This window comes from Schistocerca cancellata, chromosome 2 (genome assembly GCF_023864275.1).
Source record: "Schistocerca cancellata isolate TAMUIC-IGC-003103 chromosome 2, iqSchCanc2.1, whole genome shotgun sequence".
Taxonomy (NCBI): domain Eukaryota; kingdom Metazoa; phylum Arthropoda; class Insecta; order Orthoptera; family Acrididae; genus Schistocerca; species Schistocerca cancellata.
The window spans coordinates 479483403-479508792 of NC_064627.1; the positions used below are offsets into that span (position 1 = coordinate 479483403).

General features: G+C 40.3%; 2 protein-coding genes across 3 annotated transcripts in view; one reads left to right on the top strand and one right to left on the bottom strand.

Annotated features, from left to right (window-relative positions):
• Nucleotides 1-7568: 7568 nt before the first annotated feature.
• Nucleotides 7569-10131, bottom strand: LOC126162003 (uncharacterized). Of its 2 annotated transcripts, none has more exons than XM_049918224.1 (4): nucleotides 9965-10131; nucleotides 9660-9773; nucleotides 9193-9554; nucleotides 7569-8267 (listed from the first exon to the last, which is right to left on the bottom strand). In XM_049918224.1, exons 2-4 carry the CDS (start codon nucleotides 9769-9771, stop codon nucleotides 8016-8018), a joined length of 726 nt encoding a protein of 241 aa, XP_049774181.1. In that variant the 5' UTR covers nucleotides 9772-9773; nucleotides 9965-10131; the 3' UTR covers nucleotides 7569-8015. The 2 variants fall into 2 exon arrangements, with proteins under 2 accessions (XP_049774181.1, XP_049774180.1); XM_049918223.1 differs by having other exon boundaries at nucleotides 9879-10016.
• Nucleotides 10132-10233: 102 nt separating this feature from the next.
• Nucleotides 10234-25390, top strand: part of LOC126162001 (graves disease carrier protein-like) — a 174526-nt gene continuing 159369 nt past the window's right edge. Inside the window, exon 1 of the mRNA XM_049918222.1 lies at nucleotides 10234-10574. Coding sequence (XP_049774179.1) covers nucleotides 10511-10574 — 64 coding nt within the window. The 5' untranslated portion in view covers nucleotides 10234-10510. The remainder of the gene's footprint in view (nucleotides 10575-25390) is intronic.

Here is a 25390-nt window from a genome sequence, read left to right on the forward strand (position 1 = left end):
TCATAAATAGAATTACTTACACTACCCAACATTCACTATTAAAGAGTGGCACTGAAAGAACTGAGGTATCCAGCCACAAAAGTCTTTGACCTCTTGCCCAGTAATGTGAAGAATTTAATAGATAATGAAATTAACTTCACACATACTTATGAGCCTTGAAACATGCAAATAACTAAATTAACATTTTAGTTTCTTGTCAGAGATATCAACTACTCCAAGCACTTTTACGTTTCATGGCAGTGACGAGTTTCCTTTTTCATAGGGATTGTGTGAGATATTTTCATTTCACTAAATTTCCTCTGTATTGCTTCTTCAGTGTACCTTTTTGCTTGATCTTATTGACATGAGTAGCTCTGATTATTGTTTGATAAATCGGTAGTCAAAGAATAGCACACTTTTACGTTTTGTGAAGTGCATATTTTCGTATTTCACTAAGTTATAAGGAAGCTTTTAACATTGTCTGTTTTCATAGATATGATGTAGATGCTGTTAAGACATTACTTATATCTTAAATTACTACATCCAGCCATGTCATATTGCTGAACTACATATTTCTTGAGAACAAGCATCCATCTTTAGCAAATACTTCACCACAGCACCATTGTGGTTCTGTCTCCCATTTCACACTCCAGCCATTGCTTAACCTGGTAATGGGCAACAATGAGGTGAATGTTACACTGGACCACTGTTTCTGCTTCTGACTCTACCTAGTAGAATTTATATGCTCAGGAACTATCTCTAGAGAGGTTGACAATTATTAAAATACCAGAATCATTTTTACGGGAATGAAGTTCAAATTTACTTAACTCAAAATACTGAGTTTCCTTGAAATCACTTCAGTTAAATGTCAGGATGGGTCCTTTAACAGTCCATAACTGCTTTGTCCTTAAATGGATCAAATATTTAGCCTCTGAAAATCCTCGCAAAATGTTGTTATCTTTCCCCTTTTTCCAAACTCTTCAGGGACTCCTGTTTCCAGACATGTTATCAACATTCAAGAACAAAGGGTATGAATACCCTAAAACAATACAATGGAACCTCACTTAATGAGCACCTCCCATGATGTGCAATTTGCATAATGAGCAAAACAAATTGTAAAAAATGAACTGTTTAACGAGCAATGTTTCACATAATAGTGATAACAATTTAGGATTTAGTGTGATGTGGTGGGGGAAGCATTCTACAATATGAACGCCTTTCATTGTCAGGGAATGGCAACTGAATCTCAATGTAGACAAGTGTAATGTGCTGCGAATACACAGAAAGATAGATCCTTTATCATTTAGCTACAAAATAGCAGGTCAGCAACTGGAAGCAGTTAATACCATAAATTATCTGGGAGTACGCATTAGGAGTGATTTAAAATGGAATGATCATATAATGTTGATTGTCGGTAAAGCAGATGCCAGACTGAGATTCATTGGAAGAATCCTAAGGAAATGCAATCCGAAAACAAAGGAAGTAGGTTACAGTACGCTTGTTCGCCCACTGCTTGAATACTGCTCAGCAGTGTGGGATCCGTACCAGATAGGGTTGATACAAGACATAGAGAAGATCCAACGGAGAGCAGTGCGCTTCGTTACAGGATCATTTAGTAATCGCGAAAGCGTTACGGAGATGATAGATAAACTCCAGTGGAAGACTCTGCAGGAGAGACGCTCAGTAGCTCGGTACGGGCTTTTGTCAAAGTTTCGAGAACATACCTTCACCGAAGAGTCAAGCAGTATATTGCTCCCTCCTACGTATATCTCGCGAAGAGACCATGAGGATAAAATCAGAGAGATTAGAGCCCACACAGAGGCATACCGACAATCCTTCTTTCCACGAACAATACGAGACTGGAACAGAAGGGAGAACCGATAGAGGTACTGAAGGTACCCTCCGCCAAACACCGTCAGGTGGCTTGCGGAGTATGGATGTAGATGTAGATGTAGATGTAGCAGCAGCATATGAACAATGTCTTTAGTATGTACTGGAGTCGGGGTTTAGTGCTCTTTCTGCTACCATCTTAGTGCAGCTGTGATCACACATTTTTCTAAACTTGTGTTCCCACAGTGTTTTTTGTGTGCAAGTTAACCTCCGTAGATATGTCTCCAAAGATAAAAAAAGCAAGAAGACAACCATAACAGAAAGAAAATGATCTTAGAAATCACTGAACATAAAACCACTGAAAAACATTAAAGTGTTGTGAGCGTTGCTAATTTAGCATGCACATACAATCGGTCTATTCTAACTATTTGCACTATTATAGAGAACAAGAAGATTAATGAGATAGATACTTCACAGGGAATGACAAGTAGCTAAACAACAGTTTTGTATTCTGGACAAAACTGAAAGGTTGCTCCTTATATGGATAAATGAAAACCAATTGCAAGGCAACACTATTAATGAGAACATCATTCCTGAGAATGTGAGACTGATTATCGCCGACCTCGTTAAGAAGAAGCCAGGATCATCAGCGGCTAAAGAATTTTTTAAGGCAAGCCATGGGTAGTTCAAGAATTTGAAGAGAAGAACCAACACCCACAGCATTGCGAAGCAGCCAGCTCCGACATAAAGGCAGCAGGATCTTTGTTGTCAACTTCAACATGTTCGTAGATTCTGAAGGTTATCTGCTGCAAAATGTTTTTAATTGTGAGACGGGTCTATTCTGGAAAAAGACGCCAAAGCGTACCTTTATAAGAGCGGATGAGAATGTGTTCCCCGGTCACATGCCAATGAAAGACCGTGTCACTTTGCTATTCTGTGGCAATTTGAAAATTACACCACTGCTTGTTTACCATTCAGAAATTCCATGAGGCTCCAAGAAATGCAAAGCCCAGAAGAGCATGTTAAATGTGATGTGGAGTTCAAACAACATGGTTTGGGTGACACGTGACCTTTTTTGTGATTGGATCAATGAAGTGTTTGGCTCTTCAGTGAAAAAATATTTGCTTCAGATTAATCTGCGATTCCATGTCTTGTTTGTTATGGACAATGTTCCTGCCTATTCTCCAGGCCTACAAGACCACCTCTTTAAAAAATTTCAATTCATCAAGATCCAGTTTCTGCCTCAACACCACACACTTACTCGAGCCTATGAACCAGCTGCTTGTTTCTAACTTTAAAAAGCTCTATATTAAAACACTTTTTGACCATTGCTTTGAGTTGATGGAAGCTACCAATCTCACTCAGAGAGAGTTTTAGAAATGTCATTTCAACACTGTTTCCTGTGTCAAGATTATTGAAAAGGCTTGAGAAGGGGTTACCAAGAGAACTCTCACTTCTGCATGAAAGCAGCTTTGGCTGGAGCATGTTGTTGAATGTGACTAAGGCATTTGAGTCACAACCTGTGGAGCCTTTAGTCAACGAGAATGTGTCTTTGGCCAAGAGGATGAGGCTAGATGTGGATAACAATATTGATGAGCGTGTGGAAGATCACAGCTAAGATATAACCACTGAAGAGCTTTTGGAGTTGCAATGTGTTTTACAGCAGGAAGTTGCATTTGAAAAGTTCTTCAGAGGAGGTGGAGGAGGAGGCAGTAACAGTGAAGCAGCAATCTTCTGGTGCAATAAGAGAAATGCTGAAAGCATGGGAATTGGTTGTATTGTACATTGTAAATCATCACCCCAATAAAGCAGTGGCATCACATGCACTATAAATTTATTTCACGATAATGCTGTGTCAATTTTCAGCAAGTGTTGAAATTTCAGCAGAAAAGAATGACTATAGATAGCTTCCCAGTAAGAAAGAATTAAGTTACATATCATAAAGTACATAATACTGTATGTACAATTTTCTTTGAATAAATGGCATGAATAAGATAAAACTTTTAGTGCTTTTTCTGCATGGAATGCATTAACGAGTGTTTTACACTACAAGTAAGATTCTGGAACGAATTAGGCTCGTTATGTGAGGTTCCACTGTACTTCATTCATATATAAATTACACTTCCAATGTTATTCTCCTAATGAGTAACAATCAAGCTTTGCCTTTTGATTTACTGGAGGCATGTCATCCTTCAGCCACATAAAACTTCCAATATGCACTCACACAGATTTATCAAACATGGGTGTTTTTTTTTTTTTTTTTTTTTTTTTTTTTTTTGGTACAAAACTGCTAGGGCCGTAAGCGCCCATTCTGTGGCTTTGAGAAGAGTAAAAAACCGAATGTTAAATCAACAGCAATGGGAGCGAAACTCAAGGAGGAGGGAAACTAAAAACGGAAGGAAACCTTAGAAAACTACTATTTAAAGGGGGGGGGGGGGGGTATTCCCCAAAAAAGAGATTCAAATGACCAATGTCATCTCACCGACACTGATAAACTCAAGGATGTGATCGGCTGAGCGCATGTCATCTGCTAAAAGGGAAGATATATCATATAACAGCTCAAACATGATGTATAGTGTAATTCCACAATAGAAAGGAAAAGATAAAACAGAATGTGAATAATTACATCTTAATGAAACTACAACCGAACAAAATTAGAAGGAAAGCCATATTAGTGGCAGAAGGACAAGAGATGGAGATAACTCAGGAACAGATTACAGAAACTGTGAAGAGGGAACCAGGAAAGGTGAATGATGACAGAAGTAGGGATCATTTCAGGACATATAATTGTTAACCTAGCAAAGATCTCACAAAGGTGTTAACTCTGTACCACGGAATTGAACTAAGTTGAAATACTTTTATTTCAAGACCTTCAGTACAGAGATAACTATTCCAGTAATAGTTGAGTAACATACTTATTACAGAGAGGACTATTATGGAATTTGATTGACATTCACCATTACACTCCATGACCGCTGCTGTTTGAACTATCTTTTATGTAGACAATGACAACTTAACTTCTGTATTGATTATTAATTTATCTGCATACTGAACTTTCAAGCATAGACGCGCAATCACTATTATGAAACTGCATTGTTTCATTGGAAGAATGCTGATATACAGAATGAGCAATTCCACATGTCTTGGCATTGTTTCTATGAGTCTTGATTTTTGACATCATGATGCCATATTTTTTGGATCAGTTTCTCGACGAGTTGCAACCTTGTTGTAATGTTGATCTTCCTCAGCTTCCAATTAACAATCGTCCATGGATTCTCTATATTGTTCATGTCTGGTCTATTTCCAGGCCATGGCAAAGTTTCTACATTGTTTTCAGCTAATAACTGTGAAACTGACTGAGCCTTATGCCAAGGTGTTCCATCATGCATGAACACAAAGTTACCGTCGGAAAACCATTCCTTCGCCCGAGATAAAAAGCCACTACTTCCAGAACTTTCCTATGCTGAGTTTGATTCATACTGCCTTCCACAATGTAATGGTGGCCAGTACCCTTGGCTGGCATGACAGTCCATACCATAACAGACTTGAGATGTTTTACAGTTTGCACTATGCAAAACTCTTCTTCAACCATTCTTCGGACATACTGGGTATTATCTTCACATATGGGGAACAGACTCATCAGAAAAGCAGTTGGGAAAGAAAAAAAAGTTTAAGCACAAAAAAAAAAAAAATCCGTGACGTCAGATTTTATATTCTCATCTGAACAGAATGGAAAAAAAGGACAATTTCTCAATACGTTTTTAAATATTTTGTTGAAAACAAATACTCATCTTTCAGAAGAAATTTTCACATACAGATTCTTGGTTGGTTTAAATAAACTTTATTTACCTTGCTCCAATCCTCTCCAAACTGAATTCTATCTTCATCAGTCCACCTAAGTCTCTTTCTACTCATTTCAGGGGTAAGTTTTGCTATTTTGCATGGACGACGAGCTGGAAGACCATCACTAATAAGCTTTCTGAGGACTGTGGAGCAACCAACATCGACTCCAAAGTTCTCCAGAGCCTCCTTCAAATCTTGACTGGTAACTCTGCTGTTGTTTTTTTTTGCCATCTGGACAAGATTGCATTGAATTCTAGGTGACAGTTTTCTCTTGCGTTCACAGTTCCCTCGACTTGCAGGACTGAAATTAAGGCCATCTTTTGCTGCCTGACAAATCCAGCTTACAGATTTGTGAAATTTATAACCTGGTTGCTATTTTTTACTGTGAACACCGTTCCTTCGATTAACAATTTTACAGTAACAACCTTTCCTGGTGACAGATCACTTTTCCGACCCACACCAACAAATATCTGACACACAAAAGAATTATTGATAACAAAAATATTGTCTCGGCTGAATTAAACTGTCTCCAAAACAACTGCAGCCATGCTATCTCTGATTCAACAGTAAGTTAATTGCTTAGGGAGTCCTGTCAACATTGTTGTCGGCACAGTATCTCCAATAGCAAAGGTAAATGTCATATATATGTAATAGAGTTAAAATGCCAATATCACATGGCTGAATAATTCCAGAGGAGAGAAACTAGGAAATATCAAACTCTGTTTTGAGTCTAATAATTTTCACACCTCTGTAGATCAACAACTACCGCACAGCAAGAGGAGAAACGTTTAGTGACATTCATACAGGTTCTTAATTTCGAATATAAGAAAGAAACTGTACCTGTTCTAAGTTAAATCCTTGTCATTTACATGGCTCTAGCAAAGTAAAAGTTATAATCACATCACACACAATTACTTTCAGAATAAAGTCACTATTGAAGGCTTACAGAAGGGTGAAGTGATGTCAACATGTGGATGGGTACAACTTAAGTGATTATCATGAACTATTTAGGGTACACAGAGTACGATTCCAAAATTTATTAGCTTCTGCATTATTATTTAACAATCAAAATATAAAAATACATGTCAAAAATTATGTTTGGTTGCTTGTAGATAGGCAACCTGAACGAATAATATTCTGGACCACAATATTTTTAATATGATAAAAGCAAACAACACTGTACCTAACACAAATACTCAGGTACAATGTATCTTAGAAGTTCTCACTAGAGAACAGATACTATATTACTACAGAATCTGCATATTTCTGGCGAAATTGAATTCCCTCTTGAAAACAGCTTAACAAATCTACTTCGTTGTAAAGCATAAATGGGTTTCCTCTACCCATTTTCAAATATATTCTTTGCAGGCTATAAATTAACTACTCTGTATCACATACTTTGGTGTTAATAAGTTTACAAACCAGTCACAGTTACATTCAGCCTTATTTTCAGAAATCACAAAAAGAAATTTATATCAACCTCTCACTTTCATAAGAAAATGAATATTTACAAACAGCTATATTGAAAACATGCAACAAACCACAAAAAAATGTTATTCATTCAATACCAAAAATACCTTATGATACTCAGAACCATCCTCAAGAATGTATTTAACAGAATCTGAAAACTGACAATTCATTACCTTCTGGAAAGCTTATACATAAATTTTTAAAATAATTCATTTACATAATACACACACTCAAACAACAAAATCTGCACTTATTCCTATATTACACAGAAATTGCACTAATGTTCAAATAATTTTAATTTTATATGATATTCAACGTCACTTCTTTTACTTCATTTACCAATCCTCCATCATTATCTCAGCAATGACAGTCTAGAGCTGTGAGGTATAGTGAATGACAAGGTCAATAGCACTTGGCAAGATTTTGGTGTTCTTACATGGTGTGTGTGTGTGTGTGTGTGTGTGTGTGTGTGTGTGTGTGTGTGTGAGAGAGAGAGAGAGAGAGAGAGAGAGAGAGAGAGAGAGAGAGAGAGAGACTATTTCTTTTTGTACAAACATCATAGATGTTCTATGTATTTTAACAGGTGCAACAACTTAGTGCCGTAACATGTATTTACGATTTCTATTCTGCATAAATGCCATTAGTGTCATGTGTATTCTTTATCCAGTTTTTTTGTATAAAACTTGTTCTCTCATATGTGTTCTGGTGTGAAACAATATGTAAAGCTTTGAAGGGCCTCATAGGTCTATTACAAAATTTTACAGTAGAAGAGTTCATGATATTAGCACTTCAGTAAATATATTGAATTTCTCAAACAAATTAACAGCACATAGCAATAGCAAGTAATTTTACCAGCACAGTCTGTGTCAAAAGTTGTTGATTACACCTGTCTGCTACCCACTGTCTGCAGAAGTCAGTGAGTTGATAACACAGTCAGTGAGTGTAAATGAAACCAGGTAGATGGCAAAAACACCAATCAGATGGGAAGCTACAGACACACAATAGGCACAAGTCGTCACTAAATGTGAAGGCAGTCCTATCAGTATCAGAGCTCCTCCCAAAATGCCGTAAGTGCTTGAGCTATTAACTGTTTTGGTCAGCAGTATTTCACTCAGCAGCAGAAGCAGTAATGGTAAAAACACAAGCTGAAACCAAGGAATATTTAATTACTACCATAAAGTTCTCAAAAACTATCTACAGCAAGCACCAATTCAATTATAATAAACTCCTGCTACTTCATATTAGAATTGCCTTATATATGTAGCCTAAATATAGCTACATAAGTTGATTGAGACAAGACAAAGTTGCCATCAGTTCACTTGAATGTTATAACATTGTACCCATCCATATGTAACACACAACTACAACACAGTAGCACAAATTTGTACTGAGACAACTGTGACAATATTAAAGTAATTTTAATATGAAACATAACCTGTTCTTTATTGTGCTGGTAATTGGTAACAACATTCTGAGCAATAGCCATGGTCACACATTAAGATCTGGGGCAACAGAATTAAGCCAACTTCCCAAAATCATAATCATCTTATAGCTTATGTAGAAAATGATACTTCTGGGTAAGTTCAATATAATCTTCTGAATCCACAGTTTTGAATAGGCCTACACTGACTGACTACCTATGCACCTCTGGTTGATTTGTGGTAATAGGCCTAGTTCATTTGTTACATGTACCAATGGGTCAAAATCTTTATGATAAAAAATAAAAGAACTATTTCCAAACAACACATTCATTTCCCACTGGTAAGGCTACATGCCAAATATTTTCTGGTGTCCGCTGTGCCAATTCATGCGAGATTCATTTCTGGCTACAGTAGCTCTAATTACACCACAGCTACCCACATACCAATACCCACTTACGGTGAGAGGTAGGCTTAATTGTTTACTTGTCACTGTACTACTAGTGTCATCATTACATCGGTTCCTTCCAACCTCATATCACATTTTATGAACGGTCATTCTTTCTCATTGTATTTTATACTATTCAGTACAATTCCCTACAAAGAACTGTATGATAAAATTTACGTGAAAATAAGGCCACTTTGCTCTTACCTCACTAAATAAGTACCCTAGTCCAAAGGCAAATAATGTTCTTGTGATTACTGCCGTACAAACAAAATGCAGATTCCACACAAAAAACAGTGATCTGTGGGTTCGCTGCTCCACTGCTTTAACTCCTGTTGTCGCCTCATTAGAAGTTTCATCTATTGGACTGTCTAATCTGCTGTACGGGATGTTGCAATTTTGCACTCTTCTTAGTATTTCGTCTGCATATTTACTTCCAGCACTCTCATAGTGTTCTTCAGTTTTCTGCTGGATTTTTACAGGCCTAATAAGCCCATTTATCGCATCCTTTTGAATGCTACTCTTCCACGTCGTTGCTTCTTCACCTGTTGTTGAATACTCCGCTTTTGCTGTAAATAAAAGCGTTTTTCAATCGTACATTAAATATGAATGGCTAATCATAGACTGGGTTCAAAACAAAGCGCTAAATCTTAACGAAGTATCGTTTTTATTACCATCCGACCCGCTCTCATATCTTCCTGTTATTCTCTGCAACCTGTTCTCCGAATTTTCTAAAATTCTTCGCCTTCTCGCTTCTCTACGAGCCGCTCTTTCATCAGCTGCCATCACTGAAACAAGCGTACCACCACAACCAATTATATCACATACTCTGCCTTTGTTTTTGTTACCACCTTATTTTTTTCTTTTTTGGTAGCAAGAGGCTTCCAACTAACCTACACTAGTGTTTGAAACTGGAAAGTAGTTGTGTTATTAAGTCGCTATATGCAGTATAGCTTTTTATTATGAAAGTTATATTTACGTATATTAGCCGTTCATTTTTCCGAGAAGGTACAAACGCCTCTCAAACAGCAGAAATTTCGTAAAGGGTCGTACGCTGTTTCCTATTTTGCATTCCCTGAATACGCGATTGATTTATGTCAACATATCACTTAAAGAACAGATAACATTCTACGTTTTAAGACCCCACTATTCAGAGCGAAAAAAAAGCGAAAGTGACTAGTGCACGTAAAGCAGCTATCCCCTCCCCACCAGTTCATTCATACCAAGTACGCGTTTGACGTCAGAGATTTGCTGTGCAAAAATCAGCTGGTACACTGTAACAGCAGTCTATGGGAAGCTCCGTGCGCTGCAGTGTTTTGCAGCTGCAGTGAAGTTAATGTAAATGACGGATTGTAGTAAGGGTAGAATTATCATGAAGTAGGTCATGACCGCGACATATGGAGGGTACGGGGACGTCTTCACTTCCTCAGGTGTGCTGTCAGTTGACTCGGGGACATGCTTGAGGTGAAAGCAAGCGTGCCCGCCAGTTCTGTGGAAGCGTTTTACTTGTCACATTTGTGTAGCAATGGCTCTAGCAACAGAGCAAGGAACGTCAGTGGAATTTATTTTGAAGTCACTCTTAGCGGGAGGTAAGCCACGCTTTTTAGTCATTTATTGATGGGAGAAAGTATGTATTTCACCAAAACAGCATGAATTCAAGGTTTACATCTCTATTTTGTTTCTTCCAGAAAACTGAGACTGCTATAATCACTCTTTCTATAAATCTACATTATGGGTGCATATATAAACTTCATGATAATTTACAGTTTTGTAGAGTGGGTGTGATTCCATACCTTTTTTTTAAATTTATTATCATTTACTGAAAGCAGCATTCAGTTCTGCTCACCTGGAAGACACCTTTGCAAAAAAGAGCAACTACATTAGTAACTGTGATTCCTGACATATGTTCAAGATTAAGACTGAACTTGTTAAGATTGTAATGAAACAGTTTTTATTGCATTCTTACATTTCATGAAAGCAAAACATTGTTGTCATCTTCACTGTTACTCTGTTACTTTAAATAAAATGTCTTGCGTTACCATATATTTTATGTACATGTAGTTTGAGAATCTGCCCGATATTATCAAGTATCTTTTACCCAGTATCAGTCACCCTCCTGCCTTTTCCATGAGTCGAAGATTTTATGTTTTGCATTTATTAACAGCTTTTCTTATAAATGTAACACTTTGTTGTTCGATTGGAAAGATTGGGTTCCCCAGCATTCCTAAACTTCCAAGGAGACCACTTTATTTCAAAGTAGATATTGCATCAGTACATGGATTGTTGTGGAAGCCTGAGTGGTTAACTCCTAATACAGATCATTTTCAATGAGGCACTGATACCTTCATCATAGCAACACCTCTGCCAGAAGAAGAGATAAGATGCTTTGTCAAACATACCCTGGATATAGAGATACTACTGAAGATTTCACATTATTCATTAAGCTCTTATACACAAAAATGCACCTTCAATGAAATAACCTAAGTATCTTTTAAACTGAGGCCATATCAGTAAAAACTGAGGAAGAAAGATGGCACTGATTATTTTTATTAGTGTTATAATGTTTTTTTCTGGTAAAATTATTGTGGGAAAAGTAAATGTAACGGGACCCAGTAGAAGTCAGTTAAAAGTTATTGTTAAAGTCAAAAACGGAATATTTTTTAGATGTTAATTATTACTTCAAAAGTCAACAGAAGTAGACATGTATGTGCACACATCATATATATCATGAGAGTGGATACTCAAGGATATACAATAAGTAAGCATACATTTATCAACAATTAATTTACATGTGTGCCTAGTTGTGTGTAGTGACCCTTTTCACCATGATGGCTGGATACACATCATAGCATGGAGTAAATGAGACACCAGAAGTATTTAAGAGCTATGATGATACATAAACTCAACTGCTGTGTACAGCTCACAGACATTGACTGTAGTTGGGTTCAAGGCTGAACATCCAGATTGATGGGTCCCATTTATGTTCAGTAGGACTCATGTGAAGTGACTTTGGGGCACAAAATCATCTCTGTGGAGTGTTCCGGATACCATCCTGACACAGTTTGAAAGTGAGTGAAAAGTGCACTGTCTAACTGAAAGTGGCTTGCTGCATGTCACTTAGGTGAAAGTGACACGTTAACAACTTACAAGCTGTAGAGAAACACTGGTATGACTGTCATAGGCCCTGATCTAGATTTTAGTTGGACAGAATGCTTCTCTATCTTTCGGAAGCAAGATGATGAAAGGCACACAAGACCCAATTTTATCACATGTAAACACACCACACATGAGAATCCCATGACTTACCTTAATTTTCAGTAAGTTGGGTTCATTGCATGGATTACGAGGAATATTAGATTGTAGTCATCAGTTTTGATCAGAGACATTATGTCAATGACTGATGTGACATCACCTTTCCTTGTGTATGTTCATGGCTTGATTGTTAGTTGGTGAAGCCAACAAATGTAAATGCAAAAAACATGGTTGTGGTGACAGATTGAGCTATAGCTTAGCCCGTTTGAAAAAAAAAATCACCACTGATATGACATTATAATCACCATGTTGTTTGTAAAGTTCGATGCATGTTTTCTACTTCACTGGTTATAGTATGTTTCCTGCTTTACTGGTTATAGCCGACTATAACTATTAGCCCATTGTCTTACACAGTTTTCAAAATCTCTCTAATGTGCCCATTGATACTATGTGTGATTTCCATCCATGATTAAAGGGACCATGTTTTACACTCAGTTTGCTATGTTGGCCATTTTAATGCAAAAACACCTTGAATATTTAGTGTCTACTTTGATAGCATGAACATTTCTGCTGCAAATGAGGAGAATACCATTGATAAAAGCATGTCATTTCAAAGAAAACTACATCAGTGTGAGCCGTTCATCACTTTCATGAAGATTATTACTTATGATGAAGACCTGTGAATACTTCAATCCATAATGATACATAACTGCAATCCTCAGGTGTTGTTGAAAGATCTATTGCATGGTTACTGAGTGCTGTAAATGAGAACTAAAACTGTCTGTAGGTGATGATTTGTGCTTATCTATCTCGTCAGCAGCTAGCCAACTAAATCTGACATTCTTATCCAAGTTTGTTGCTAATAGCAAGAAAGTGCACTTTTGTTAAAATAAATAAAGGGTGTGCATGATTGGAAAAACGAACAGCTTGTGCAAACATGTTAACATTCACTGAGATGGTGACAGAAGGCTGTCGAGGTAACATGGCTTAGTGTGCTGCAAATTACTTCCCAGGACTTGAACTATAACTCCTGAAATTTTATTTCCATGTACTACTTTGCAGCCCCAATTGAAGAAATATATTAAGGTTGTAGCAACACTTTATTCTCACAGATAGAAATATCTATTGATGTGCTTGGTTGAAAACAACATGCTATACATGGTCAAGTCACATTAATGTGACCACCACATATGTTCAATGTCAACATGCAAAAACCACTCATAATCACCTGGTGGCAGTGGTAACATTGGAGGGTATAAAAATCATGTCAGGAGGATGCAAAAAACAGTGTAGCCATTGTCATAATGCAGAAATGGAGTGATTTGTCTGATATCCAAAAGGGCATGATCATTGGATTTGAGCAGCTGACATCCCGGATGAACCAAGGGGCTACCAACAGGGTCTCCTCAATAACATGCATTCAGAAGCATGATGGTTCAAATCCGGATGGAGCCACCCAGAATTAGGTTTTCCATAATTTTGCTAAATCACTTCAGACACATGCCAGTATGGCTACTTTAAAAAAGGGCACATCAGATTTCCTGCCTCATCATTTTCTAATCTGAGCTTGTGCTCCGTCTCCAATGACCTCATTGTCACCAGAACATTAAACACCAATCTCCTCGTCCTCATCAATGACTGTCCATTGAATGTTGCTGCACTTGGGCCTCCACAGCAGGTGGTGGTTAATGTACTCATGCTGACTACCATTCATTGGTGAAGAAAGCTGGAATTTACACACCAATATCACAACTGGATGTCCACTGAGTAGTGAGATGTGGCCATTTCAGTTGTCGTGTGGATGTAGGTGTGTATGGTGTGAAACATCTGAAAGCAAACATCCTGCAACAATCGTCAGAAGGGCCCAGGCCAGAGGAGAGAGCGGTATGGTTTGCAGAATGTTTTCATTGCTTTCACAGGGTGATCTTGAAATCTGTAAGGCAAAGTGCATCAACACAAGCATGCACCTATCCTTGGGGACCGTACCCACCCCTACATACAGTTTGTTTTCCTTGGCAGTGGCATCTGCCAGCAGGACAATGCAACATGTCACACAGCTTGCAGTGTATGTGCATGCTTTGAATAGCATCAGGATGAGTTTACCATACTCCCTTTGTCACACTCTCTGGACTTAAACCCAATAGAGAGTCTGTGGGAACACCTCATTTGGCTCTTCATGCCATGGGTCCTCAACCAAGGAAATGGAGTCAGCATGGCTCAACATCCCTGTCGGTACTTTCCAGAACCTAATTCACATGTCACTGCCAGCTAGCACAGATTGATAACACTTGGACTGTACATAAAAAAGAACTGCTACAGTGTAGTACAAAGGATAACTGAAGGAAATACACCATGAGACACACGGGAATGACAATGTTATTCAAAGACAGTAATTGCACTAAAATCAAGATGATTCATGATGGTCCCTTGGACACTGCAAATGACAGGACGCAATTCTTAATAGGGTGTGTGATCACCATGAATGGCAGTGCATGCTCTGCAATGTAACCCCAAGTTGGGCACAAGACTGATGCAGAGTCTTGTGGTGGTGTGCTCCAGTTTTTCACCAGTGTAGGTGCCGGATGGTTGTTGGTGTATGTGGGCATGCTGCAGCATGCCCACCCAGTGCATCCCAAACATGCTCAGTGGGATTTAAATCGAGGGAATAGGCAGGTCAGTGCATTCACCGAGTATCCTCTAGTTCAAAGAGTTCCTCAACATGCACTGTTCAATGCAGTCTTGTGTTGTCATCTGTAAAAATAAAATCTGTACCAAATGCACCTCTGATAATTTTGCTGATCCAGATGTTACAGTGTGGGGAGCCATAATTTTCCATGAGCGTACCTACCTCCAAATCTTTGAATATAGAACACTCTCCCATCAACGTTACTGACACTTTACTCCTTCCCAATATGCATCTCTTCAGGGGAGCATTCGGCCCTGACTTCATTTTTGTGGATGGCAATCCTCGACCGCATCGAACAGAGCAGGTGGAGAAGCTCTTGGAGTAAGAGGATATTCGGTGAATGGGCTGGCCTGCTTGTTCCCCTGACTAAAATCCCACTGAGAACATATGGCATGCATTGGAAAGATATATTCACCTCGAACCACATGCACCAACAACTAACCAGCAACCCCACTGGTGAAAGAACGGAATCCCCTACCAGAAGAAACTCATTACCTGCCTTGTGCCCAGCATGGGGGAGCATTTCAGAGTATGCATTGCTGTCCATGGAGATCATACACCATATTAAGAACCATGCCACACCATTTGTAATGTCCAGGTGACTATCTTGAATCACGGTGAATTCAGTGTAATTATTGTCTTTGAACAACAGTGTCATTCCTCTTCATTTCATTACGAGTTTCTTTCAGTTACTATACTGTACTGTATTGTACATACTGTAGTTCTTCTGTCTATGTATGGTCCAAGCTTGATTGAGTTTGTTACTTGACAGTGACATAATGTGAAAGCTATTTTCATCCTTAAGTTTTGCACACCAGTATAGTCACTGGAACCCGACACCTGGTAGACATTCATTTGAACCTGAATGATTTGTATTCTTATGTGTATAACAGTAAGGGTTTTGGTACATTGCAGTGTTTGTTGTAGCCCATTAGGCAATGGAAGTGTAAACAAATGTTGGTGCATAACTGTCCCTGTTGAATAGGCCTAAGTGTCACTGAACCTAATGTTTCCAGTGATTTGTCTCCTTTCCAGTAGAATACTTACAGGTAGAACAATGCAACAGTAACATTTCAGTCACTAACTTGCATGCATGCAGTCGCACACGTGGCACGTGTGGGCCCCAACCACTGCAGTACTTCTTACTTTTCTGTGCTGCATGTCTATCCTCCTCCTATTCTATGTCCCCTCCCATGGGGACCATGTCTTGTGTACAGTTGGGAAACTGAAACTTGTGAAAGTGTTAGAAGACTTAGGTAGGGCTCCTGCATACACCCTGATAGAGGCCAGGCCTAGGGAGGGGTGTTTCTACCTTGCCAATTGCTGGTTGGTCTCTATGTCTGGAGTTCAGGAGGTGTGACCTGATATATGACAAGTCACCTAAGGTGGCTGTGCTCTTCTCTGTGGGGGCCTCCAGAAGGAAGGAGCACACCATCAGAGACACTAGCAGTCTTGGGGACTCACCCTTGATGAGTACTTCAACTCCATGAATGCAACCTAATAAACAGAACGGAATGAGGCCAAAGACATGATGAAACTTGCAGTTGCACCCTGCTATCATGGTCGCATGCTCAGAAGGTGGTCAGAACTTTTGTACAGTGAACCTCTTCATCATTCAGAAAGGTATGGATATAATTGCAGGCCCACTTAAATCCTGCACTTGCTTACACAATGGAAGTTTGCTTCTAGAGACAGACAGTGCCTTTCAAGCCCAAAAACTGTTTACAGCTATGCTTCTCCACAGATACCCTGTTTGTGTAGAGGCTCATCAAGCACTGTATTCTTCACATAGTGTCGTGTACACTCAGCTGCTTGATGGCTTGACTGAGGGCAATATAGAATGTTATCTCTCCGATCAGGGTGTAACTGCAGTCCATTGGATTATGAAGGTGGTTGATGCAGAATTAGTGCCTACTGCACCCTTTCCTTAACGTTTTATCGAGTAGAGCTCCTGTTGAAGATCAAGGTGAGCTATGAAGTCATCAACATCAGACCTATATAATGTATTCAACGCATTGTTACCAAATGTCAGTGTTATAACTATACTCGCATGGCCTGTAAAAACACAGCCAAATGCAACTTGTGTCAAGGATGTTCATGAACGAGACGGCCCACCTCATTCTCCCTACTGCATCAACTGCACTGGCAACCATGCTGCTTCATCCCATGAATGCCCTGTGTACCTTGATCAGTGATCTATTCAGGAGATCTGGGGGAAGGAAAAGGTACCTTTTAGTGTTGCTTACAAAATGTGAACTATCAGAAAGCCTTGCATACCACTATGCAGCAGTTACAGTACTGTTGTTTCTATTTCACTATGCATGAAAGATATGCCGAGGCAGACCTGCAACCTCCGTCCTGTGCTGTGGTGGTGGAATATCGTAGTGCTACAGTTCTGGCCTCACCTGCGTGCACCACAATTATTTTGACTCAACACACCAAAAGAACGTTTGTCCATACTGGTGAAGCCACTTGGGACACAATGAGCAGAACGGAAATTTAGAAAGGAAAAAAGTCAGCAAATGTCTGGGACCACGTCTGACGGACCAAAGGTACTAAGAAGTCAAACAAAGACGAACATTTTTCCCCTACTCCATCTCAGAGATCCTCTACAACAGTGACACCATGTGACACCTCTGCCTGGCTGACCTCTGTCTTACCAGTGCACCTCACGAACCAGTTCTCCACCACAGAGTCAGCTGACCAACCAAGGAAGTTTACTGGTATCTCTGAAGAAATAATGGAAGTGGATGCTCCAGCCTCAGAACCCTGTAATAGTTCACAGCTGAAATCTGGCTCTCGGGAGCCTCTGAAGTAATTGCTCCTTCTAAGAGAAATATCTGCTATCATCTAATACGGCTTTTCTGCAATGGAAAATTCGTGGTATCAGATCACACAGGATAGAGTTACAGCTAATATTGCGATGACAATGCCCAGTTGGTTTATGCCTCCAAGAAATGAAATTATGCCCTGAAGACCTCTTTGTTCTCTTACAATTCACTCCAGTATGTTTCGACCTTTCTTCCAAAGAAGGAACTCCAGCTCACAGAGGAGTCAAGATGCTCATTTGGGATGACATTCATAGCCAAACCGTTTCATTGAACACCCAGCTACAAGCTGTTGCTGTCCATCTTTCTCTCCCCAATTATGCCATTTCTCTTATCCCATCATTTGATCTCACCAGGAGGTACATATTGCAGCTTACCTCTCAGCTCCCTCAAACCTTTTTGGTACTTGGCGACTTAAACTCCCACCATTTCACTTTGAGCTCTGAGAACTGCCCAAGAGTCTCTCTCCTGGCAGATACTCTCAAGCAGCTTACTCTCATTTCTCTCAACACAGGTGAATCCACATTTCTTTCAGATGACACACACACTTTCTCGCACCTGGATCTCTTGTTCTATAATGTTCAACTTGCCCACCATCTAGAGTGGTCCATCCTCTCAGATACATATTCAAGCACGATTTTCTGTGTGTACTTTGTCTGCTAACTCATGTCCCGTCTATGTGCAGAGCCAAATGGCATCTTTCTAAAGCTTACTGGAGGCCCTACTCTTCACTGGCAATCTTCGATGAACAACATTTCCACACCAGTGATGATCAGATAGTGCCTTATGAGTGTTATCCTTACTACTGCAGATTGTCCATCTCCTGAAACTCTTTCATACTGCGATGTGTCCCAATATCCTAGTGGAGTGAGGAATGCCACAACACAGTCTGTCTGCAGAGATGTGCTCTCCATGTCTTTGAACACAATCCTTTACAGAAGACATGTATTCGTTATAAACAGTTGCACACAAGATGTCTCATCGCATTATCAGAGATGGCGAAAAACCTAATTGGATCTCTTACTATTTCTTTCAGCTGTTTAACTCCCTCTTCTGTTGTTTGGGGTAACCAATGTCGGATTTCTGGAAACAAGGTACATCTTCCAATTCCTGGCATGACTGTAGTGAATGATGTTATTGTGAGCCCTATCTATATCTCCAACACCTTGGCTCAATACTTTGCAGAGATCTCGAGTCTTCCGCCTTCTGACTAGTTTGATGCAGTCCGCCACGAACTCCTCTCCTGTGCCAACCTCTTCATCTCAGAGTAGCGCCTGCAACCAACATCCTCAATTATTTGCTGGATGTATGTCAATATCTGTCTTCCTCTGCAGTTTTTGCCATCAACAGCTCCCTCTATTCCCATAGAAGTCATTCCCTGATGTCGTAACAGATGCCCATCATCCTGTCCCTTCTTCTTGTCAGTGTTTTCCACATATTCCTTTCCTCTCCGATTTTTCGCAGAACCTCCTCATCCTGTACCTTATCAGTCCATCTAATTTTCAACATTCGTCTGTAACAGTCACTTACTTTAGTAAAAACATCAGGAAATATTGGGGAAGCAGTTGGGGCACCGGCCATAAGCGGATACTCAAAACTATGCCTATTGCGGATTTCATTTGCTTTATGATTTGGTGCGGAAAAAGAAATTAACAAGGGACCAGTCTTCAACTATAAGGTATAAGCGATATTGTCTAGACTATAAAACTGCTTTTGTCTCGGCCGCAAATAGGTGGGTTCTTATGTGTGGATCATACTACGCAGGGCTACAAATACTGTATTATTGAAGCATGCTATTGTGACCATGAGGTGATTTGCAACTCAAGATGCACCCTCGATTTTTTTCTCATTATCTCTCACTTTAGAGAATAATTGCGGGGAACGCATATGACTGCCGCATTTTCTCTGATATAGCCATGTCTCATTCAATTTTGGAATATTTATTTCGATCTGCCAGACTTAAACTAATGAAGTATCTGTCTACAGTGCTGCGGATACCGAGTACTCCTTTTATGGTTGATAGTATGATTGGTGGAAGAGGTATGGACGAACTGCAGACACTTATGTGATGATGACTCACGCTGAAGAACCTAAGCGCGAGCTCTACAGGCAAGACGGATCATTCTCTTTTAGTTTCCGAGCACGGATCTAGTTTTCCGTGTTAGAAGCTGGGTAGCGTTTTTATTTGTGTAGTGTGAGTCTTGAGAGGTTATCGTAGCAGAACAAATGGCTCTGAGCACTATGGGACTTAACATCTACGGTCATCAGTCCCCTAGACCTTAGAACTACTTAAACCTAACTAACCTAAGGACAACACACAACACCCAGCCATCACGAGGCAGAGAAAATCCCTGACCCCGCCGGGAATCGAACCCGGGAACCCGGGCGTGGGAAGCGAGAACGCTACCGCACGACCACGAGATGCGGGCTGTAGCAGAACAAAAGAATTATGTTGAAAGTAGGTAGACTAGAATTCCCATCAACGTAGAGTTTACTAGACCAAGGACAACGCTCGAATCCGTAGTTTCCTGTACAAATTTGGGAAAACCAATATCAGCAACTTGCTGTACCGTCCACCAACTCTAACAATACTTTCGCAACGTTCTCTAGAGTGGTTAGATATTTTAATCTGAATGAGGGACATATAGCAAGTGAAGAGAGAAAATGATATAGAGAAACAACTCTTTTCCAAAATGAGACTTTTACTATTTCTCAACATAATCTCCACCAATATCATTATGCTTGTCCCAACGGTGAACTAGCTTTTTGTATCTGATTTAAAGAAGCCTGTCTTGTTGTTGAGCCACTTCCCCAAAACTTCTTTGACCTCCTCATCGTTTCTGAACTTTTTTTCCACGTAATGGCCTCCTTGAGTGGACTGTTTCATCAGGCCTTAAAATCTTGTTTAGAAAAGGATCACCTTCCCTTTCATACCATTCTCTAAAGTCTGTACACACTTCGAATCTTGTTTCCTTGTATTGTTGTATTAATTCTTTCGGGACCAATCTTGCACTTGTTTTGCTTACTTGAACTTTTTACTGATAGCTTTAGGAAGTGTGCCAACACTTATCGCAAATGTTTCAGCTACATATTCATTTGTAATGTCAGTCTTCACAAATGATGTCCTCAATGCGTGTTTCAAGTGAAGGAGCTGACATGTCCAGGACGTTGCTCGTCAACCACTGAGGTTCGATCGTCTTTGAACCGTTCTACAAACTTAAAACATTTCCGCGCTTCATAAAACTTTCATCATTCATTGAAATCATTCGAGAGAAGATTGTTGCCCATTTTTCACCTTCAGAAAGCAACAAGCGGGTCACTCCAGATTGTTCAGCTAATGTGGAAATTTAAAGCGGACGCACCATCGTTAAATGCAATATTGAAGTTATAAATGAAACAGTTTTTATCCGTTAGCTGTTCTTAGCCATCACAGTGACGCCAACCTAAAGTCGTGAAAGAACAAAACTCCTCATACAAACTGTTTCATTTCTACATCAGTTTGCCTTTTATTTATTAAATGTCCCTAGCATTACGGTCGAATGAGCTGCATGGGCTTGTTAAAAGGGATATTTTATTTCAAAATCCTACGTTTGCATTATTCAAACACTTAATCCATTGATCTATGTTCCATCCTTTTAATAGATTGGTCTGCAAAGTCACGTTTCTCATGCATTTGGGAAAAACTACTTCACTTACAGTTTCTACTGCAGCTCCACAGCATACCACCCTAAGCGCCCCACAGTAAGCCAGCACAACTAAAAGGAGATCCCTTTCACGTGCACGTCGCATGACATAAAGACGCCGTCATTGACCGTGAAGTTTGTGTAGTATTCTTATCTCCTGCGAGGTTTGTTATCGTGTCTTACTCTCCGCTACTCTCGATAGACGATTGTCTGGTCATACATGTGGCTGTTGAAGCACGGAGAAGCGAGAGACATCAGAAAGCTACTAATGAAATCTGTGAAACAGAGCTACGCGGAACGCACGTTGCTTTGGAAGCTGTTGGACACTTAATTACAAAAATACTACCATAAGCAATGGTTACGTCGTGGTTCTTTCCCCTCTCTCAAAGAATCATTACAACGATGAGGCACGTTTAGGAATGAAACAGGTGTAAACTTAGCTTCCAGCCAGTAGTCGACGCAACTGCTGTGAATTCACGGCAGCGTGTCTAAATGAATATTTTTCGTGAACATCAACCGAAAAGGCTCCGATACGAGGAGTTCGATTAACACATTGCTAATCCAGTTTTTTGTTGTCTCTGTCATCACTTCTTATTTCTAAATGGTTTCATCTACCTTCCAAAAAGACAATGGCCGTGTGGGTAGCCGCGCGGTCTAGGGCGCCTTGTCACGGTCCGGGCGGCTCCCTCCGTCGGAGGTTCGAGTCCTCCCTCGGGTGTGTGTGTGTGTGTGTGTGTGTGTGTGTGTGTGTTGTCCTTAGTGTAATTTAGTTTAAGTTAGATTAAATAGTGTGTAGGCTTAGGGACCGATGACCTTAACATTTTGGTCCCATAAGATCTTACCACACATTTCCATTTTCCGAAAAGACAATAGATTTAAAGAAGCCTGATGGAGTGGATGTGGAAGTAGTTTCATCATTTAACTGCCCCGTAATGCCGAAAGAAATAAGTTTGCTGTACCATGTGTCTGCGAGTCGGTGCTCCATAGTGATTTCTTCCGATGGCCAGCACTGAAAGGTACAGCCTGTTACGAAGCCTCAACTACGCCACACGATATGCGCCCTCGAATTGCCACAGCATGCGACAGCATATCATCAGAATGTAGTTTTATCTGTTCCTCTCATCATCTAACTGTATCACATTGCAAAAAAAAAGGCCGTGAAACATGCAGACACCGATAAATCAGAAACAGCTGATAGATTTTGGAAATACTATAGCTCCCGAGTAAAAAAGTTTCAGCACTAATTATTTGAATTATTATAATCAAAATTTGAAGAACCTCATATAACCACCGTACCATTGCCTCACATGCTCGGTCTGAACAACTAGTGCTGTGGAACTGAAACGGTGAAGTGTCATGCTATTTGTTGACATTTCTATGCAAAGAATCATTCGATATGAAAATCAAGTTATTTGCAGTATCTATAAACAATCTCATTCTGGTCTGAAGTACCCGCACGAATCCTTCTTTCTTGGCTTTCACGTAAAATACACGACAGTAAGATTAATATCATGTGCACGAGTGTACTTGTTGATGGGCACAGATTCCTTGTACTACATGTAGCTTTAGTTACACAGCGACCGAGACTTTCAGATAGCTGTAGCATACGATTGAAGAGAGAATCGGGGAAGGGACTACGCGAAAAGAAGCTGCCCACTGAGAAAGTCAGCAGGCCGCTCTGCGCAGTAGAGAACAAAAGATCTCTCTCTCTCTCTCTCTCTCTCTCTCTCTCTGTGTGTGTGTGTGTGTGTGTGTGTGTGTGTGTGTTTCATACCGACGTCAAGTCACGTGTGACAGTCTTACCGTTAAAAAAAAGGCGTATTGCCGAAGTTTGGGTGCAGATTTTAACAAACACAGTAATTTTAAAAGACAGAACGCATCTTCCTTTCGTAGCCACTAAATGGCAGAACATTCGCAGTGATCTTTTCGTAGATTAGGCAACTGAAGCACGATGGACAGATTTCCCGAGTCGGTGCTACGAAATGACAGCTGATTCAATGGCAACAGTGCAAGTGGTTTCTGTAAGACTCCTTCATTCATAACATATTTTCCTCTAAAATCTATTTCATTGAACGTTACAGACATTTGTAGTATTTACATCATGGACTCAGTTCAAAGTTCCAGAACTCGGACAAAAAGTTAGAAGTGCTATTACTTAGTATAAGCCAGACAAATCAGCCACGACCGAGCGAGGTGGCGCAGTGATTACACTGGACTCGCATTCGGGAGGACGACGGTTCGATCCCGCGTCCGGCCATCCCGATTTAGGTTTTCCGTGATTTCCCTAAATCGCTCCAGGCAAATGCCGGGATGGTTCCTTTCAAAGGGCACGGCAGACTTCCTTCCCCGTCCTTCCCTAATCCGATGAGACCGATGACCTCGCTGTCTGGTTCCGGAGGCATCAAAGGAATCTTGTGAACTAAGATATACTCGCAGATATAAATTGTTTCTACGCATGTTCGCTTTCTTCCATCTAAACATGGAAAGAGAACAGTGTATTGACAGTCTGGCTAGATGCCAGAAAGATATGATAATATTCTCCCATGATTGTCCACGTCTGATATTTGTATGGTAAACTTGCAATGAGGTAGAAAGGTCACGGGATACCTCCTAATTCCGTGTCGGACCTCCTTTTCCCCGGTGCAGTGCAGCAACTCTGCGTGATATGGACTTAACAAGTCGTTGGAAGTTTCCTGCAGAAGTATTGAGCCATGTCGTCTCTACAGCCGTCCATAATTGCGAAAGTGTTGCCGGTGCAAGATTTTGTGCGCGGTCTGTCCTCTCGATTATGCCCCATAAATGTTCGATGGGATTCATGTCGAGCGATTTGGGTGGCCAAATCATTCTCTCGAATTCTCCAGAAATTTTCTTCAACCCAGTTGCGAACAATTGTGTCCCGGTGACATTGCGCATTGTCATTCATAAAAAGTCCATCGTTGTTTGAAAACGTAGAGGCTATGAATGGCTGCAAATGGTCTACAAGTAGCTGAACATAACCATTTGAAATCAATGATCCTCGCAAACACAGCCCACACCATTGTGGAGCCATCACAAGCTTGCTCGGTGCCTTGTTGACAACTTGGGTCCACGGCTTCGTGATGTCTGTGCCACGCTCGAATCCTCCCATCAGCTCTTACCAACTGAAATCGGGACACAACAGGAAGGGCTACGGTTTTCCAGTCGTCTAGGGTCCAACCGATATGATCACGAGCCCAGGAGGGGCGCTACAGGCAATGTCGTACTGTTAGCAAAGGCACTCGCGTCGGTCGTCTACTGTTATAACACATTAACGCCAGATTTCGTTGCAGTGTCTTAACGGATACATTCGTCGTACGTCTCACATTGATGTCTGCGGTTATTTCACGCAGTGTTGCTTGTCTGTTAACACTGACAACCCTACGCAAACGCCACTGTACTTCGTCGTTTTGTGAAGGCCGTCGGCCACTGCGTTGTCCATGGGGAGAGGTAATGTCTGAAATTTAGGATTCTCGGCACTCTCGTGACACTGTGGATCTCGAAATATTTAATTCCCTAACGATTTCCGAAATGGAATGTCTATTGCGTCTAGCTTCAACTACCATTCGGCGTTCAAAGTTGTTAATTCCTGTCGTGCCGGCGGTAATCACATCGGAAACCATTTCACACGAATCATCTGAGTACAAATGACATCTCTGCCAGTGCACTCCGCTTTTATACCTTGTGTACGCGATACTATGACAATCGTTATATGTGCACATTGCTATCTCATGACTTTTGTCACCTCAGTATATGAACATTGCGCATTATCCAGGTATCTGTCGACCATATCGAGCTCCCACGAAAACATCGAGACCGTCTACTTGATGCTAACGAGGATGCCGAAATTGTATACGCACAGTACTGTGCGATCTTTGTGTAACATTTTTGGAAGTTGGACCGAAATAAATCTAAATTTCTAATGTCATTCTTTTTTAACA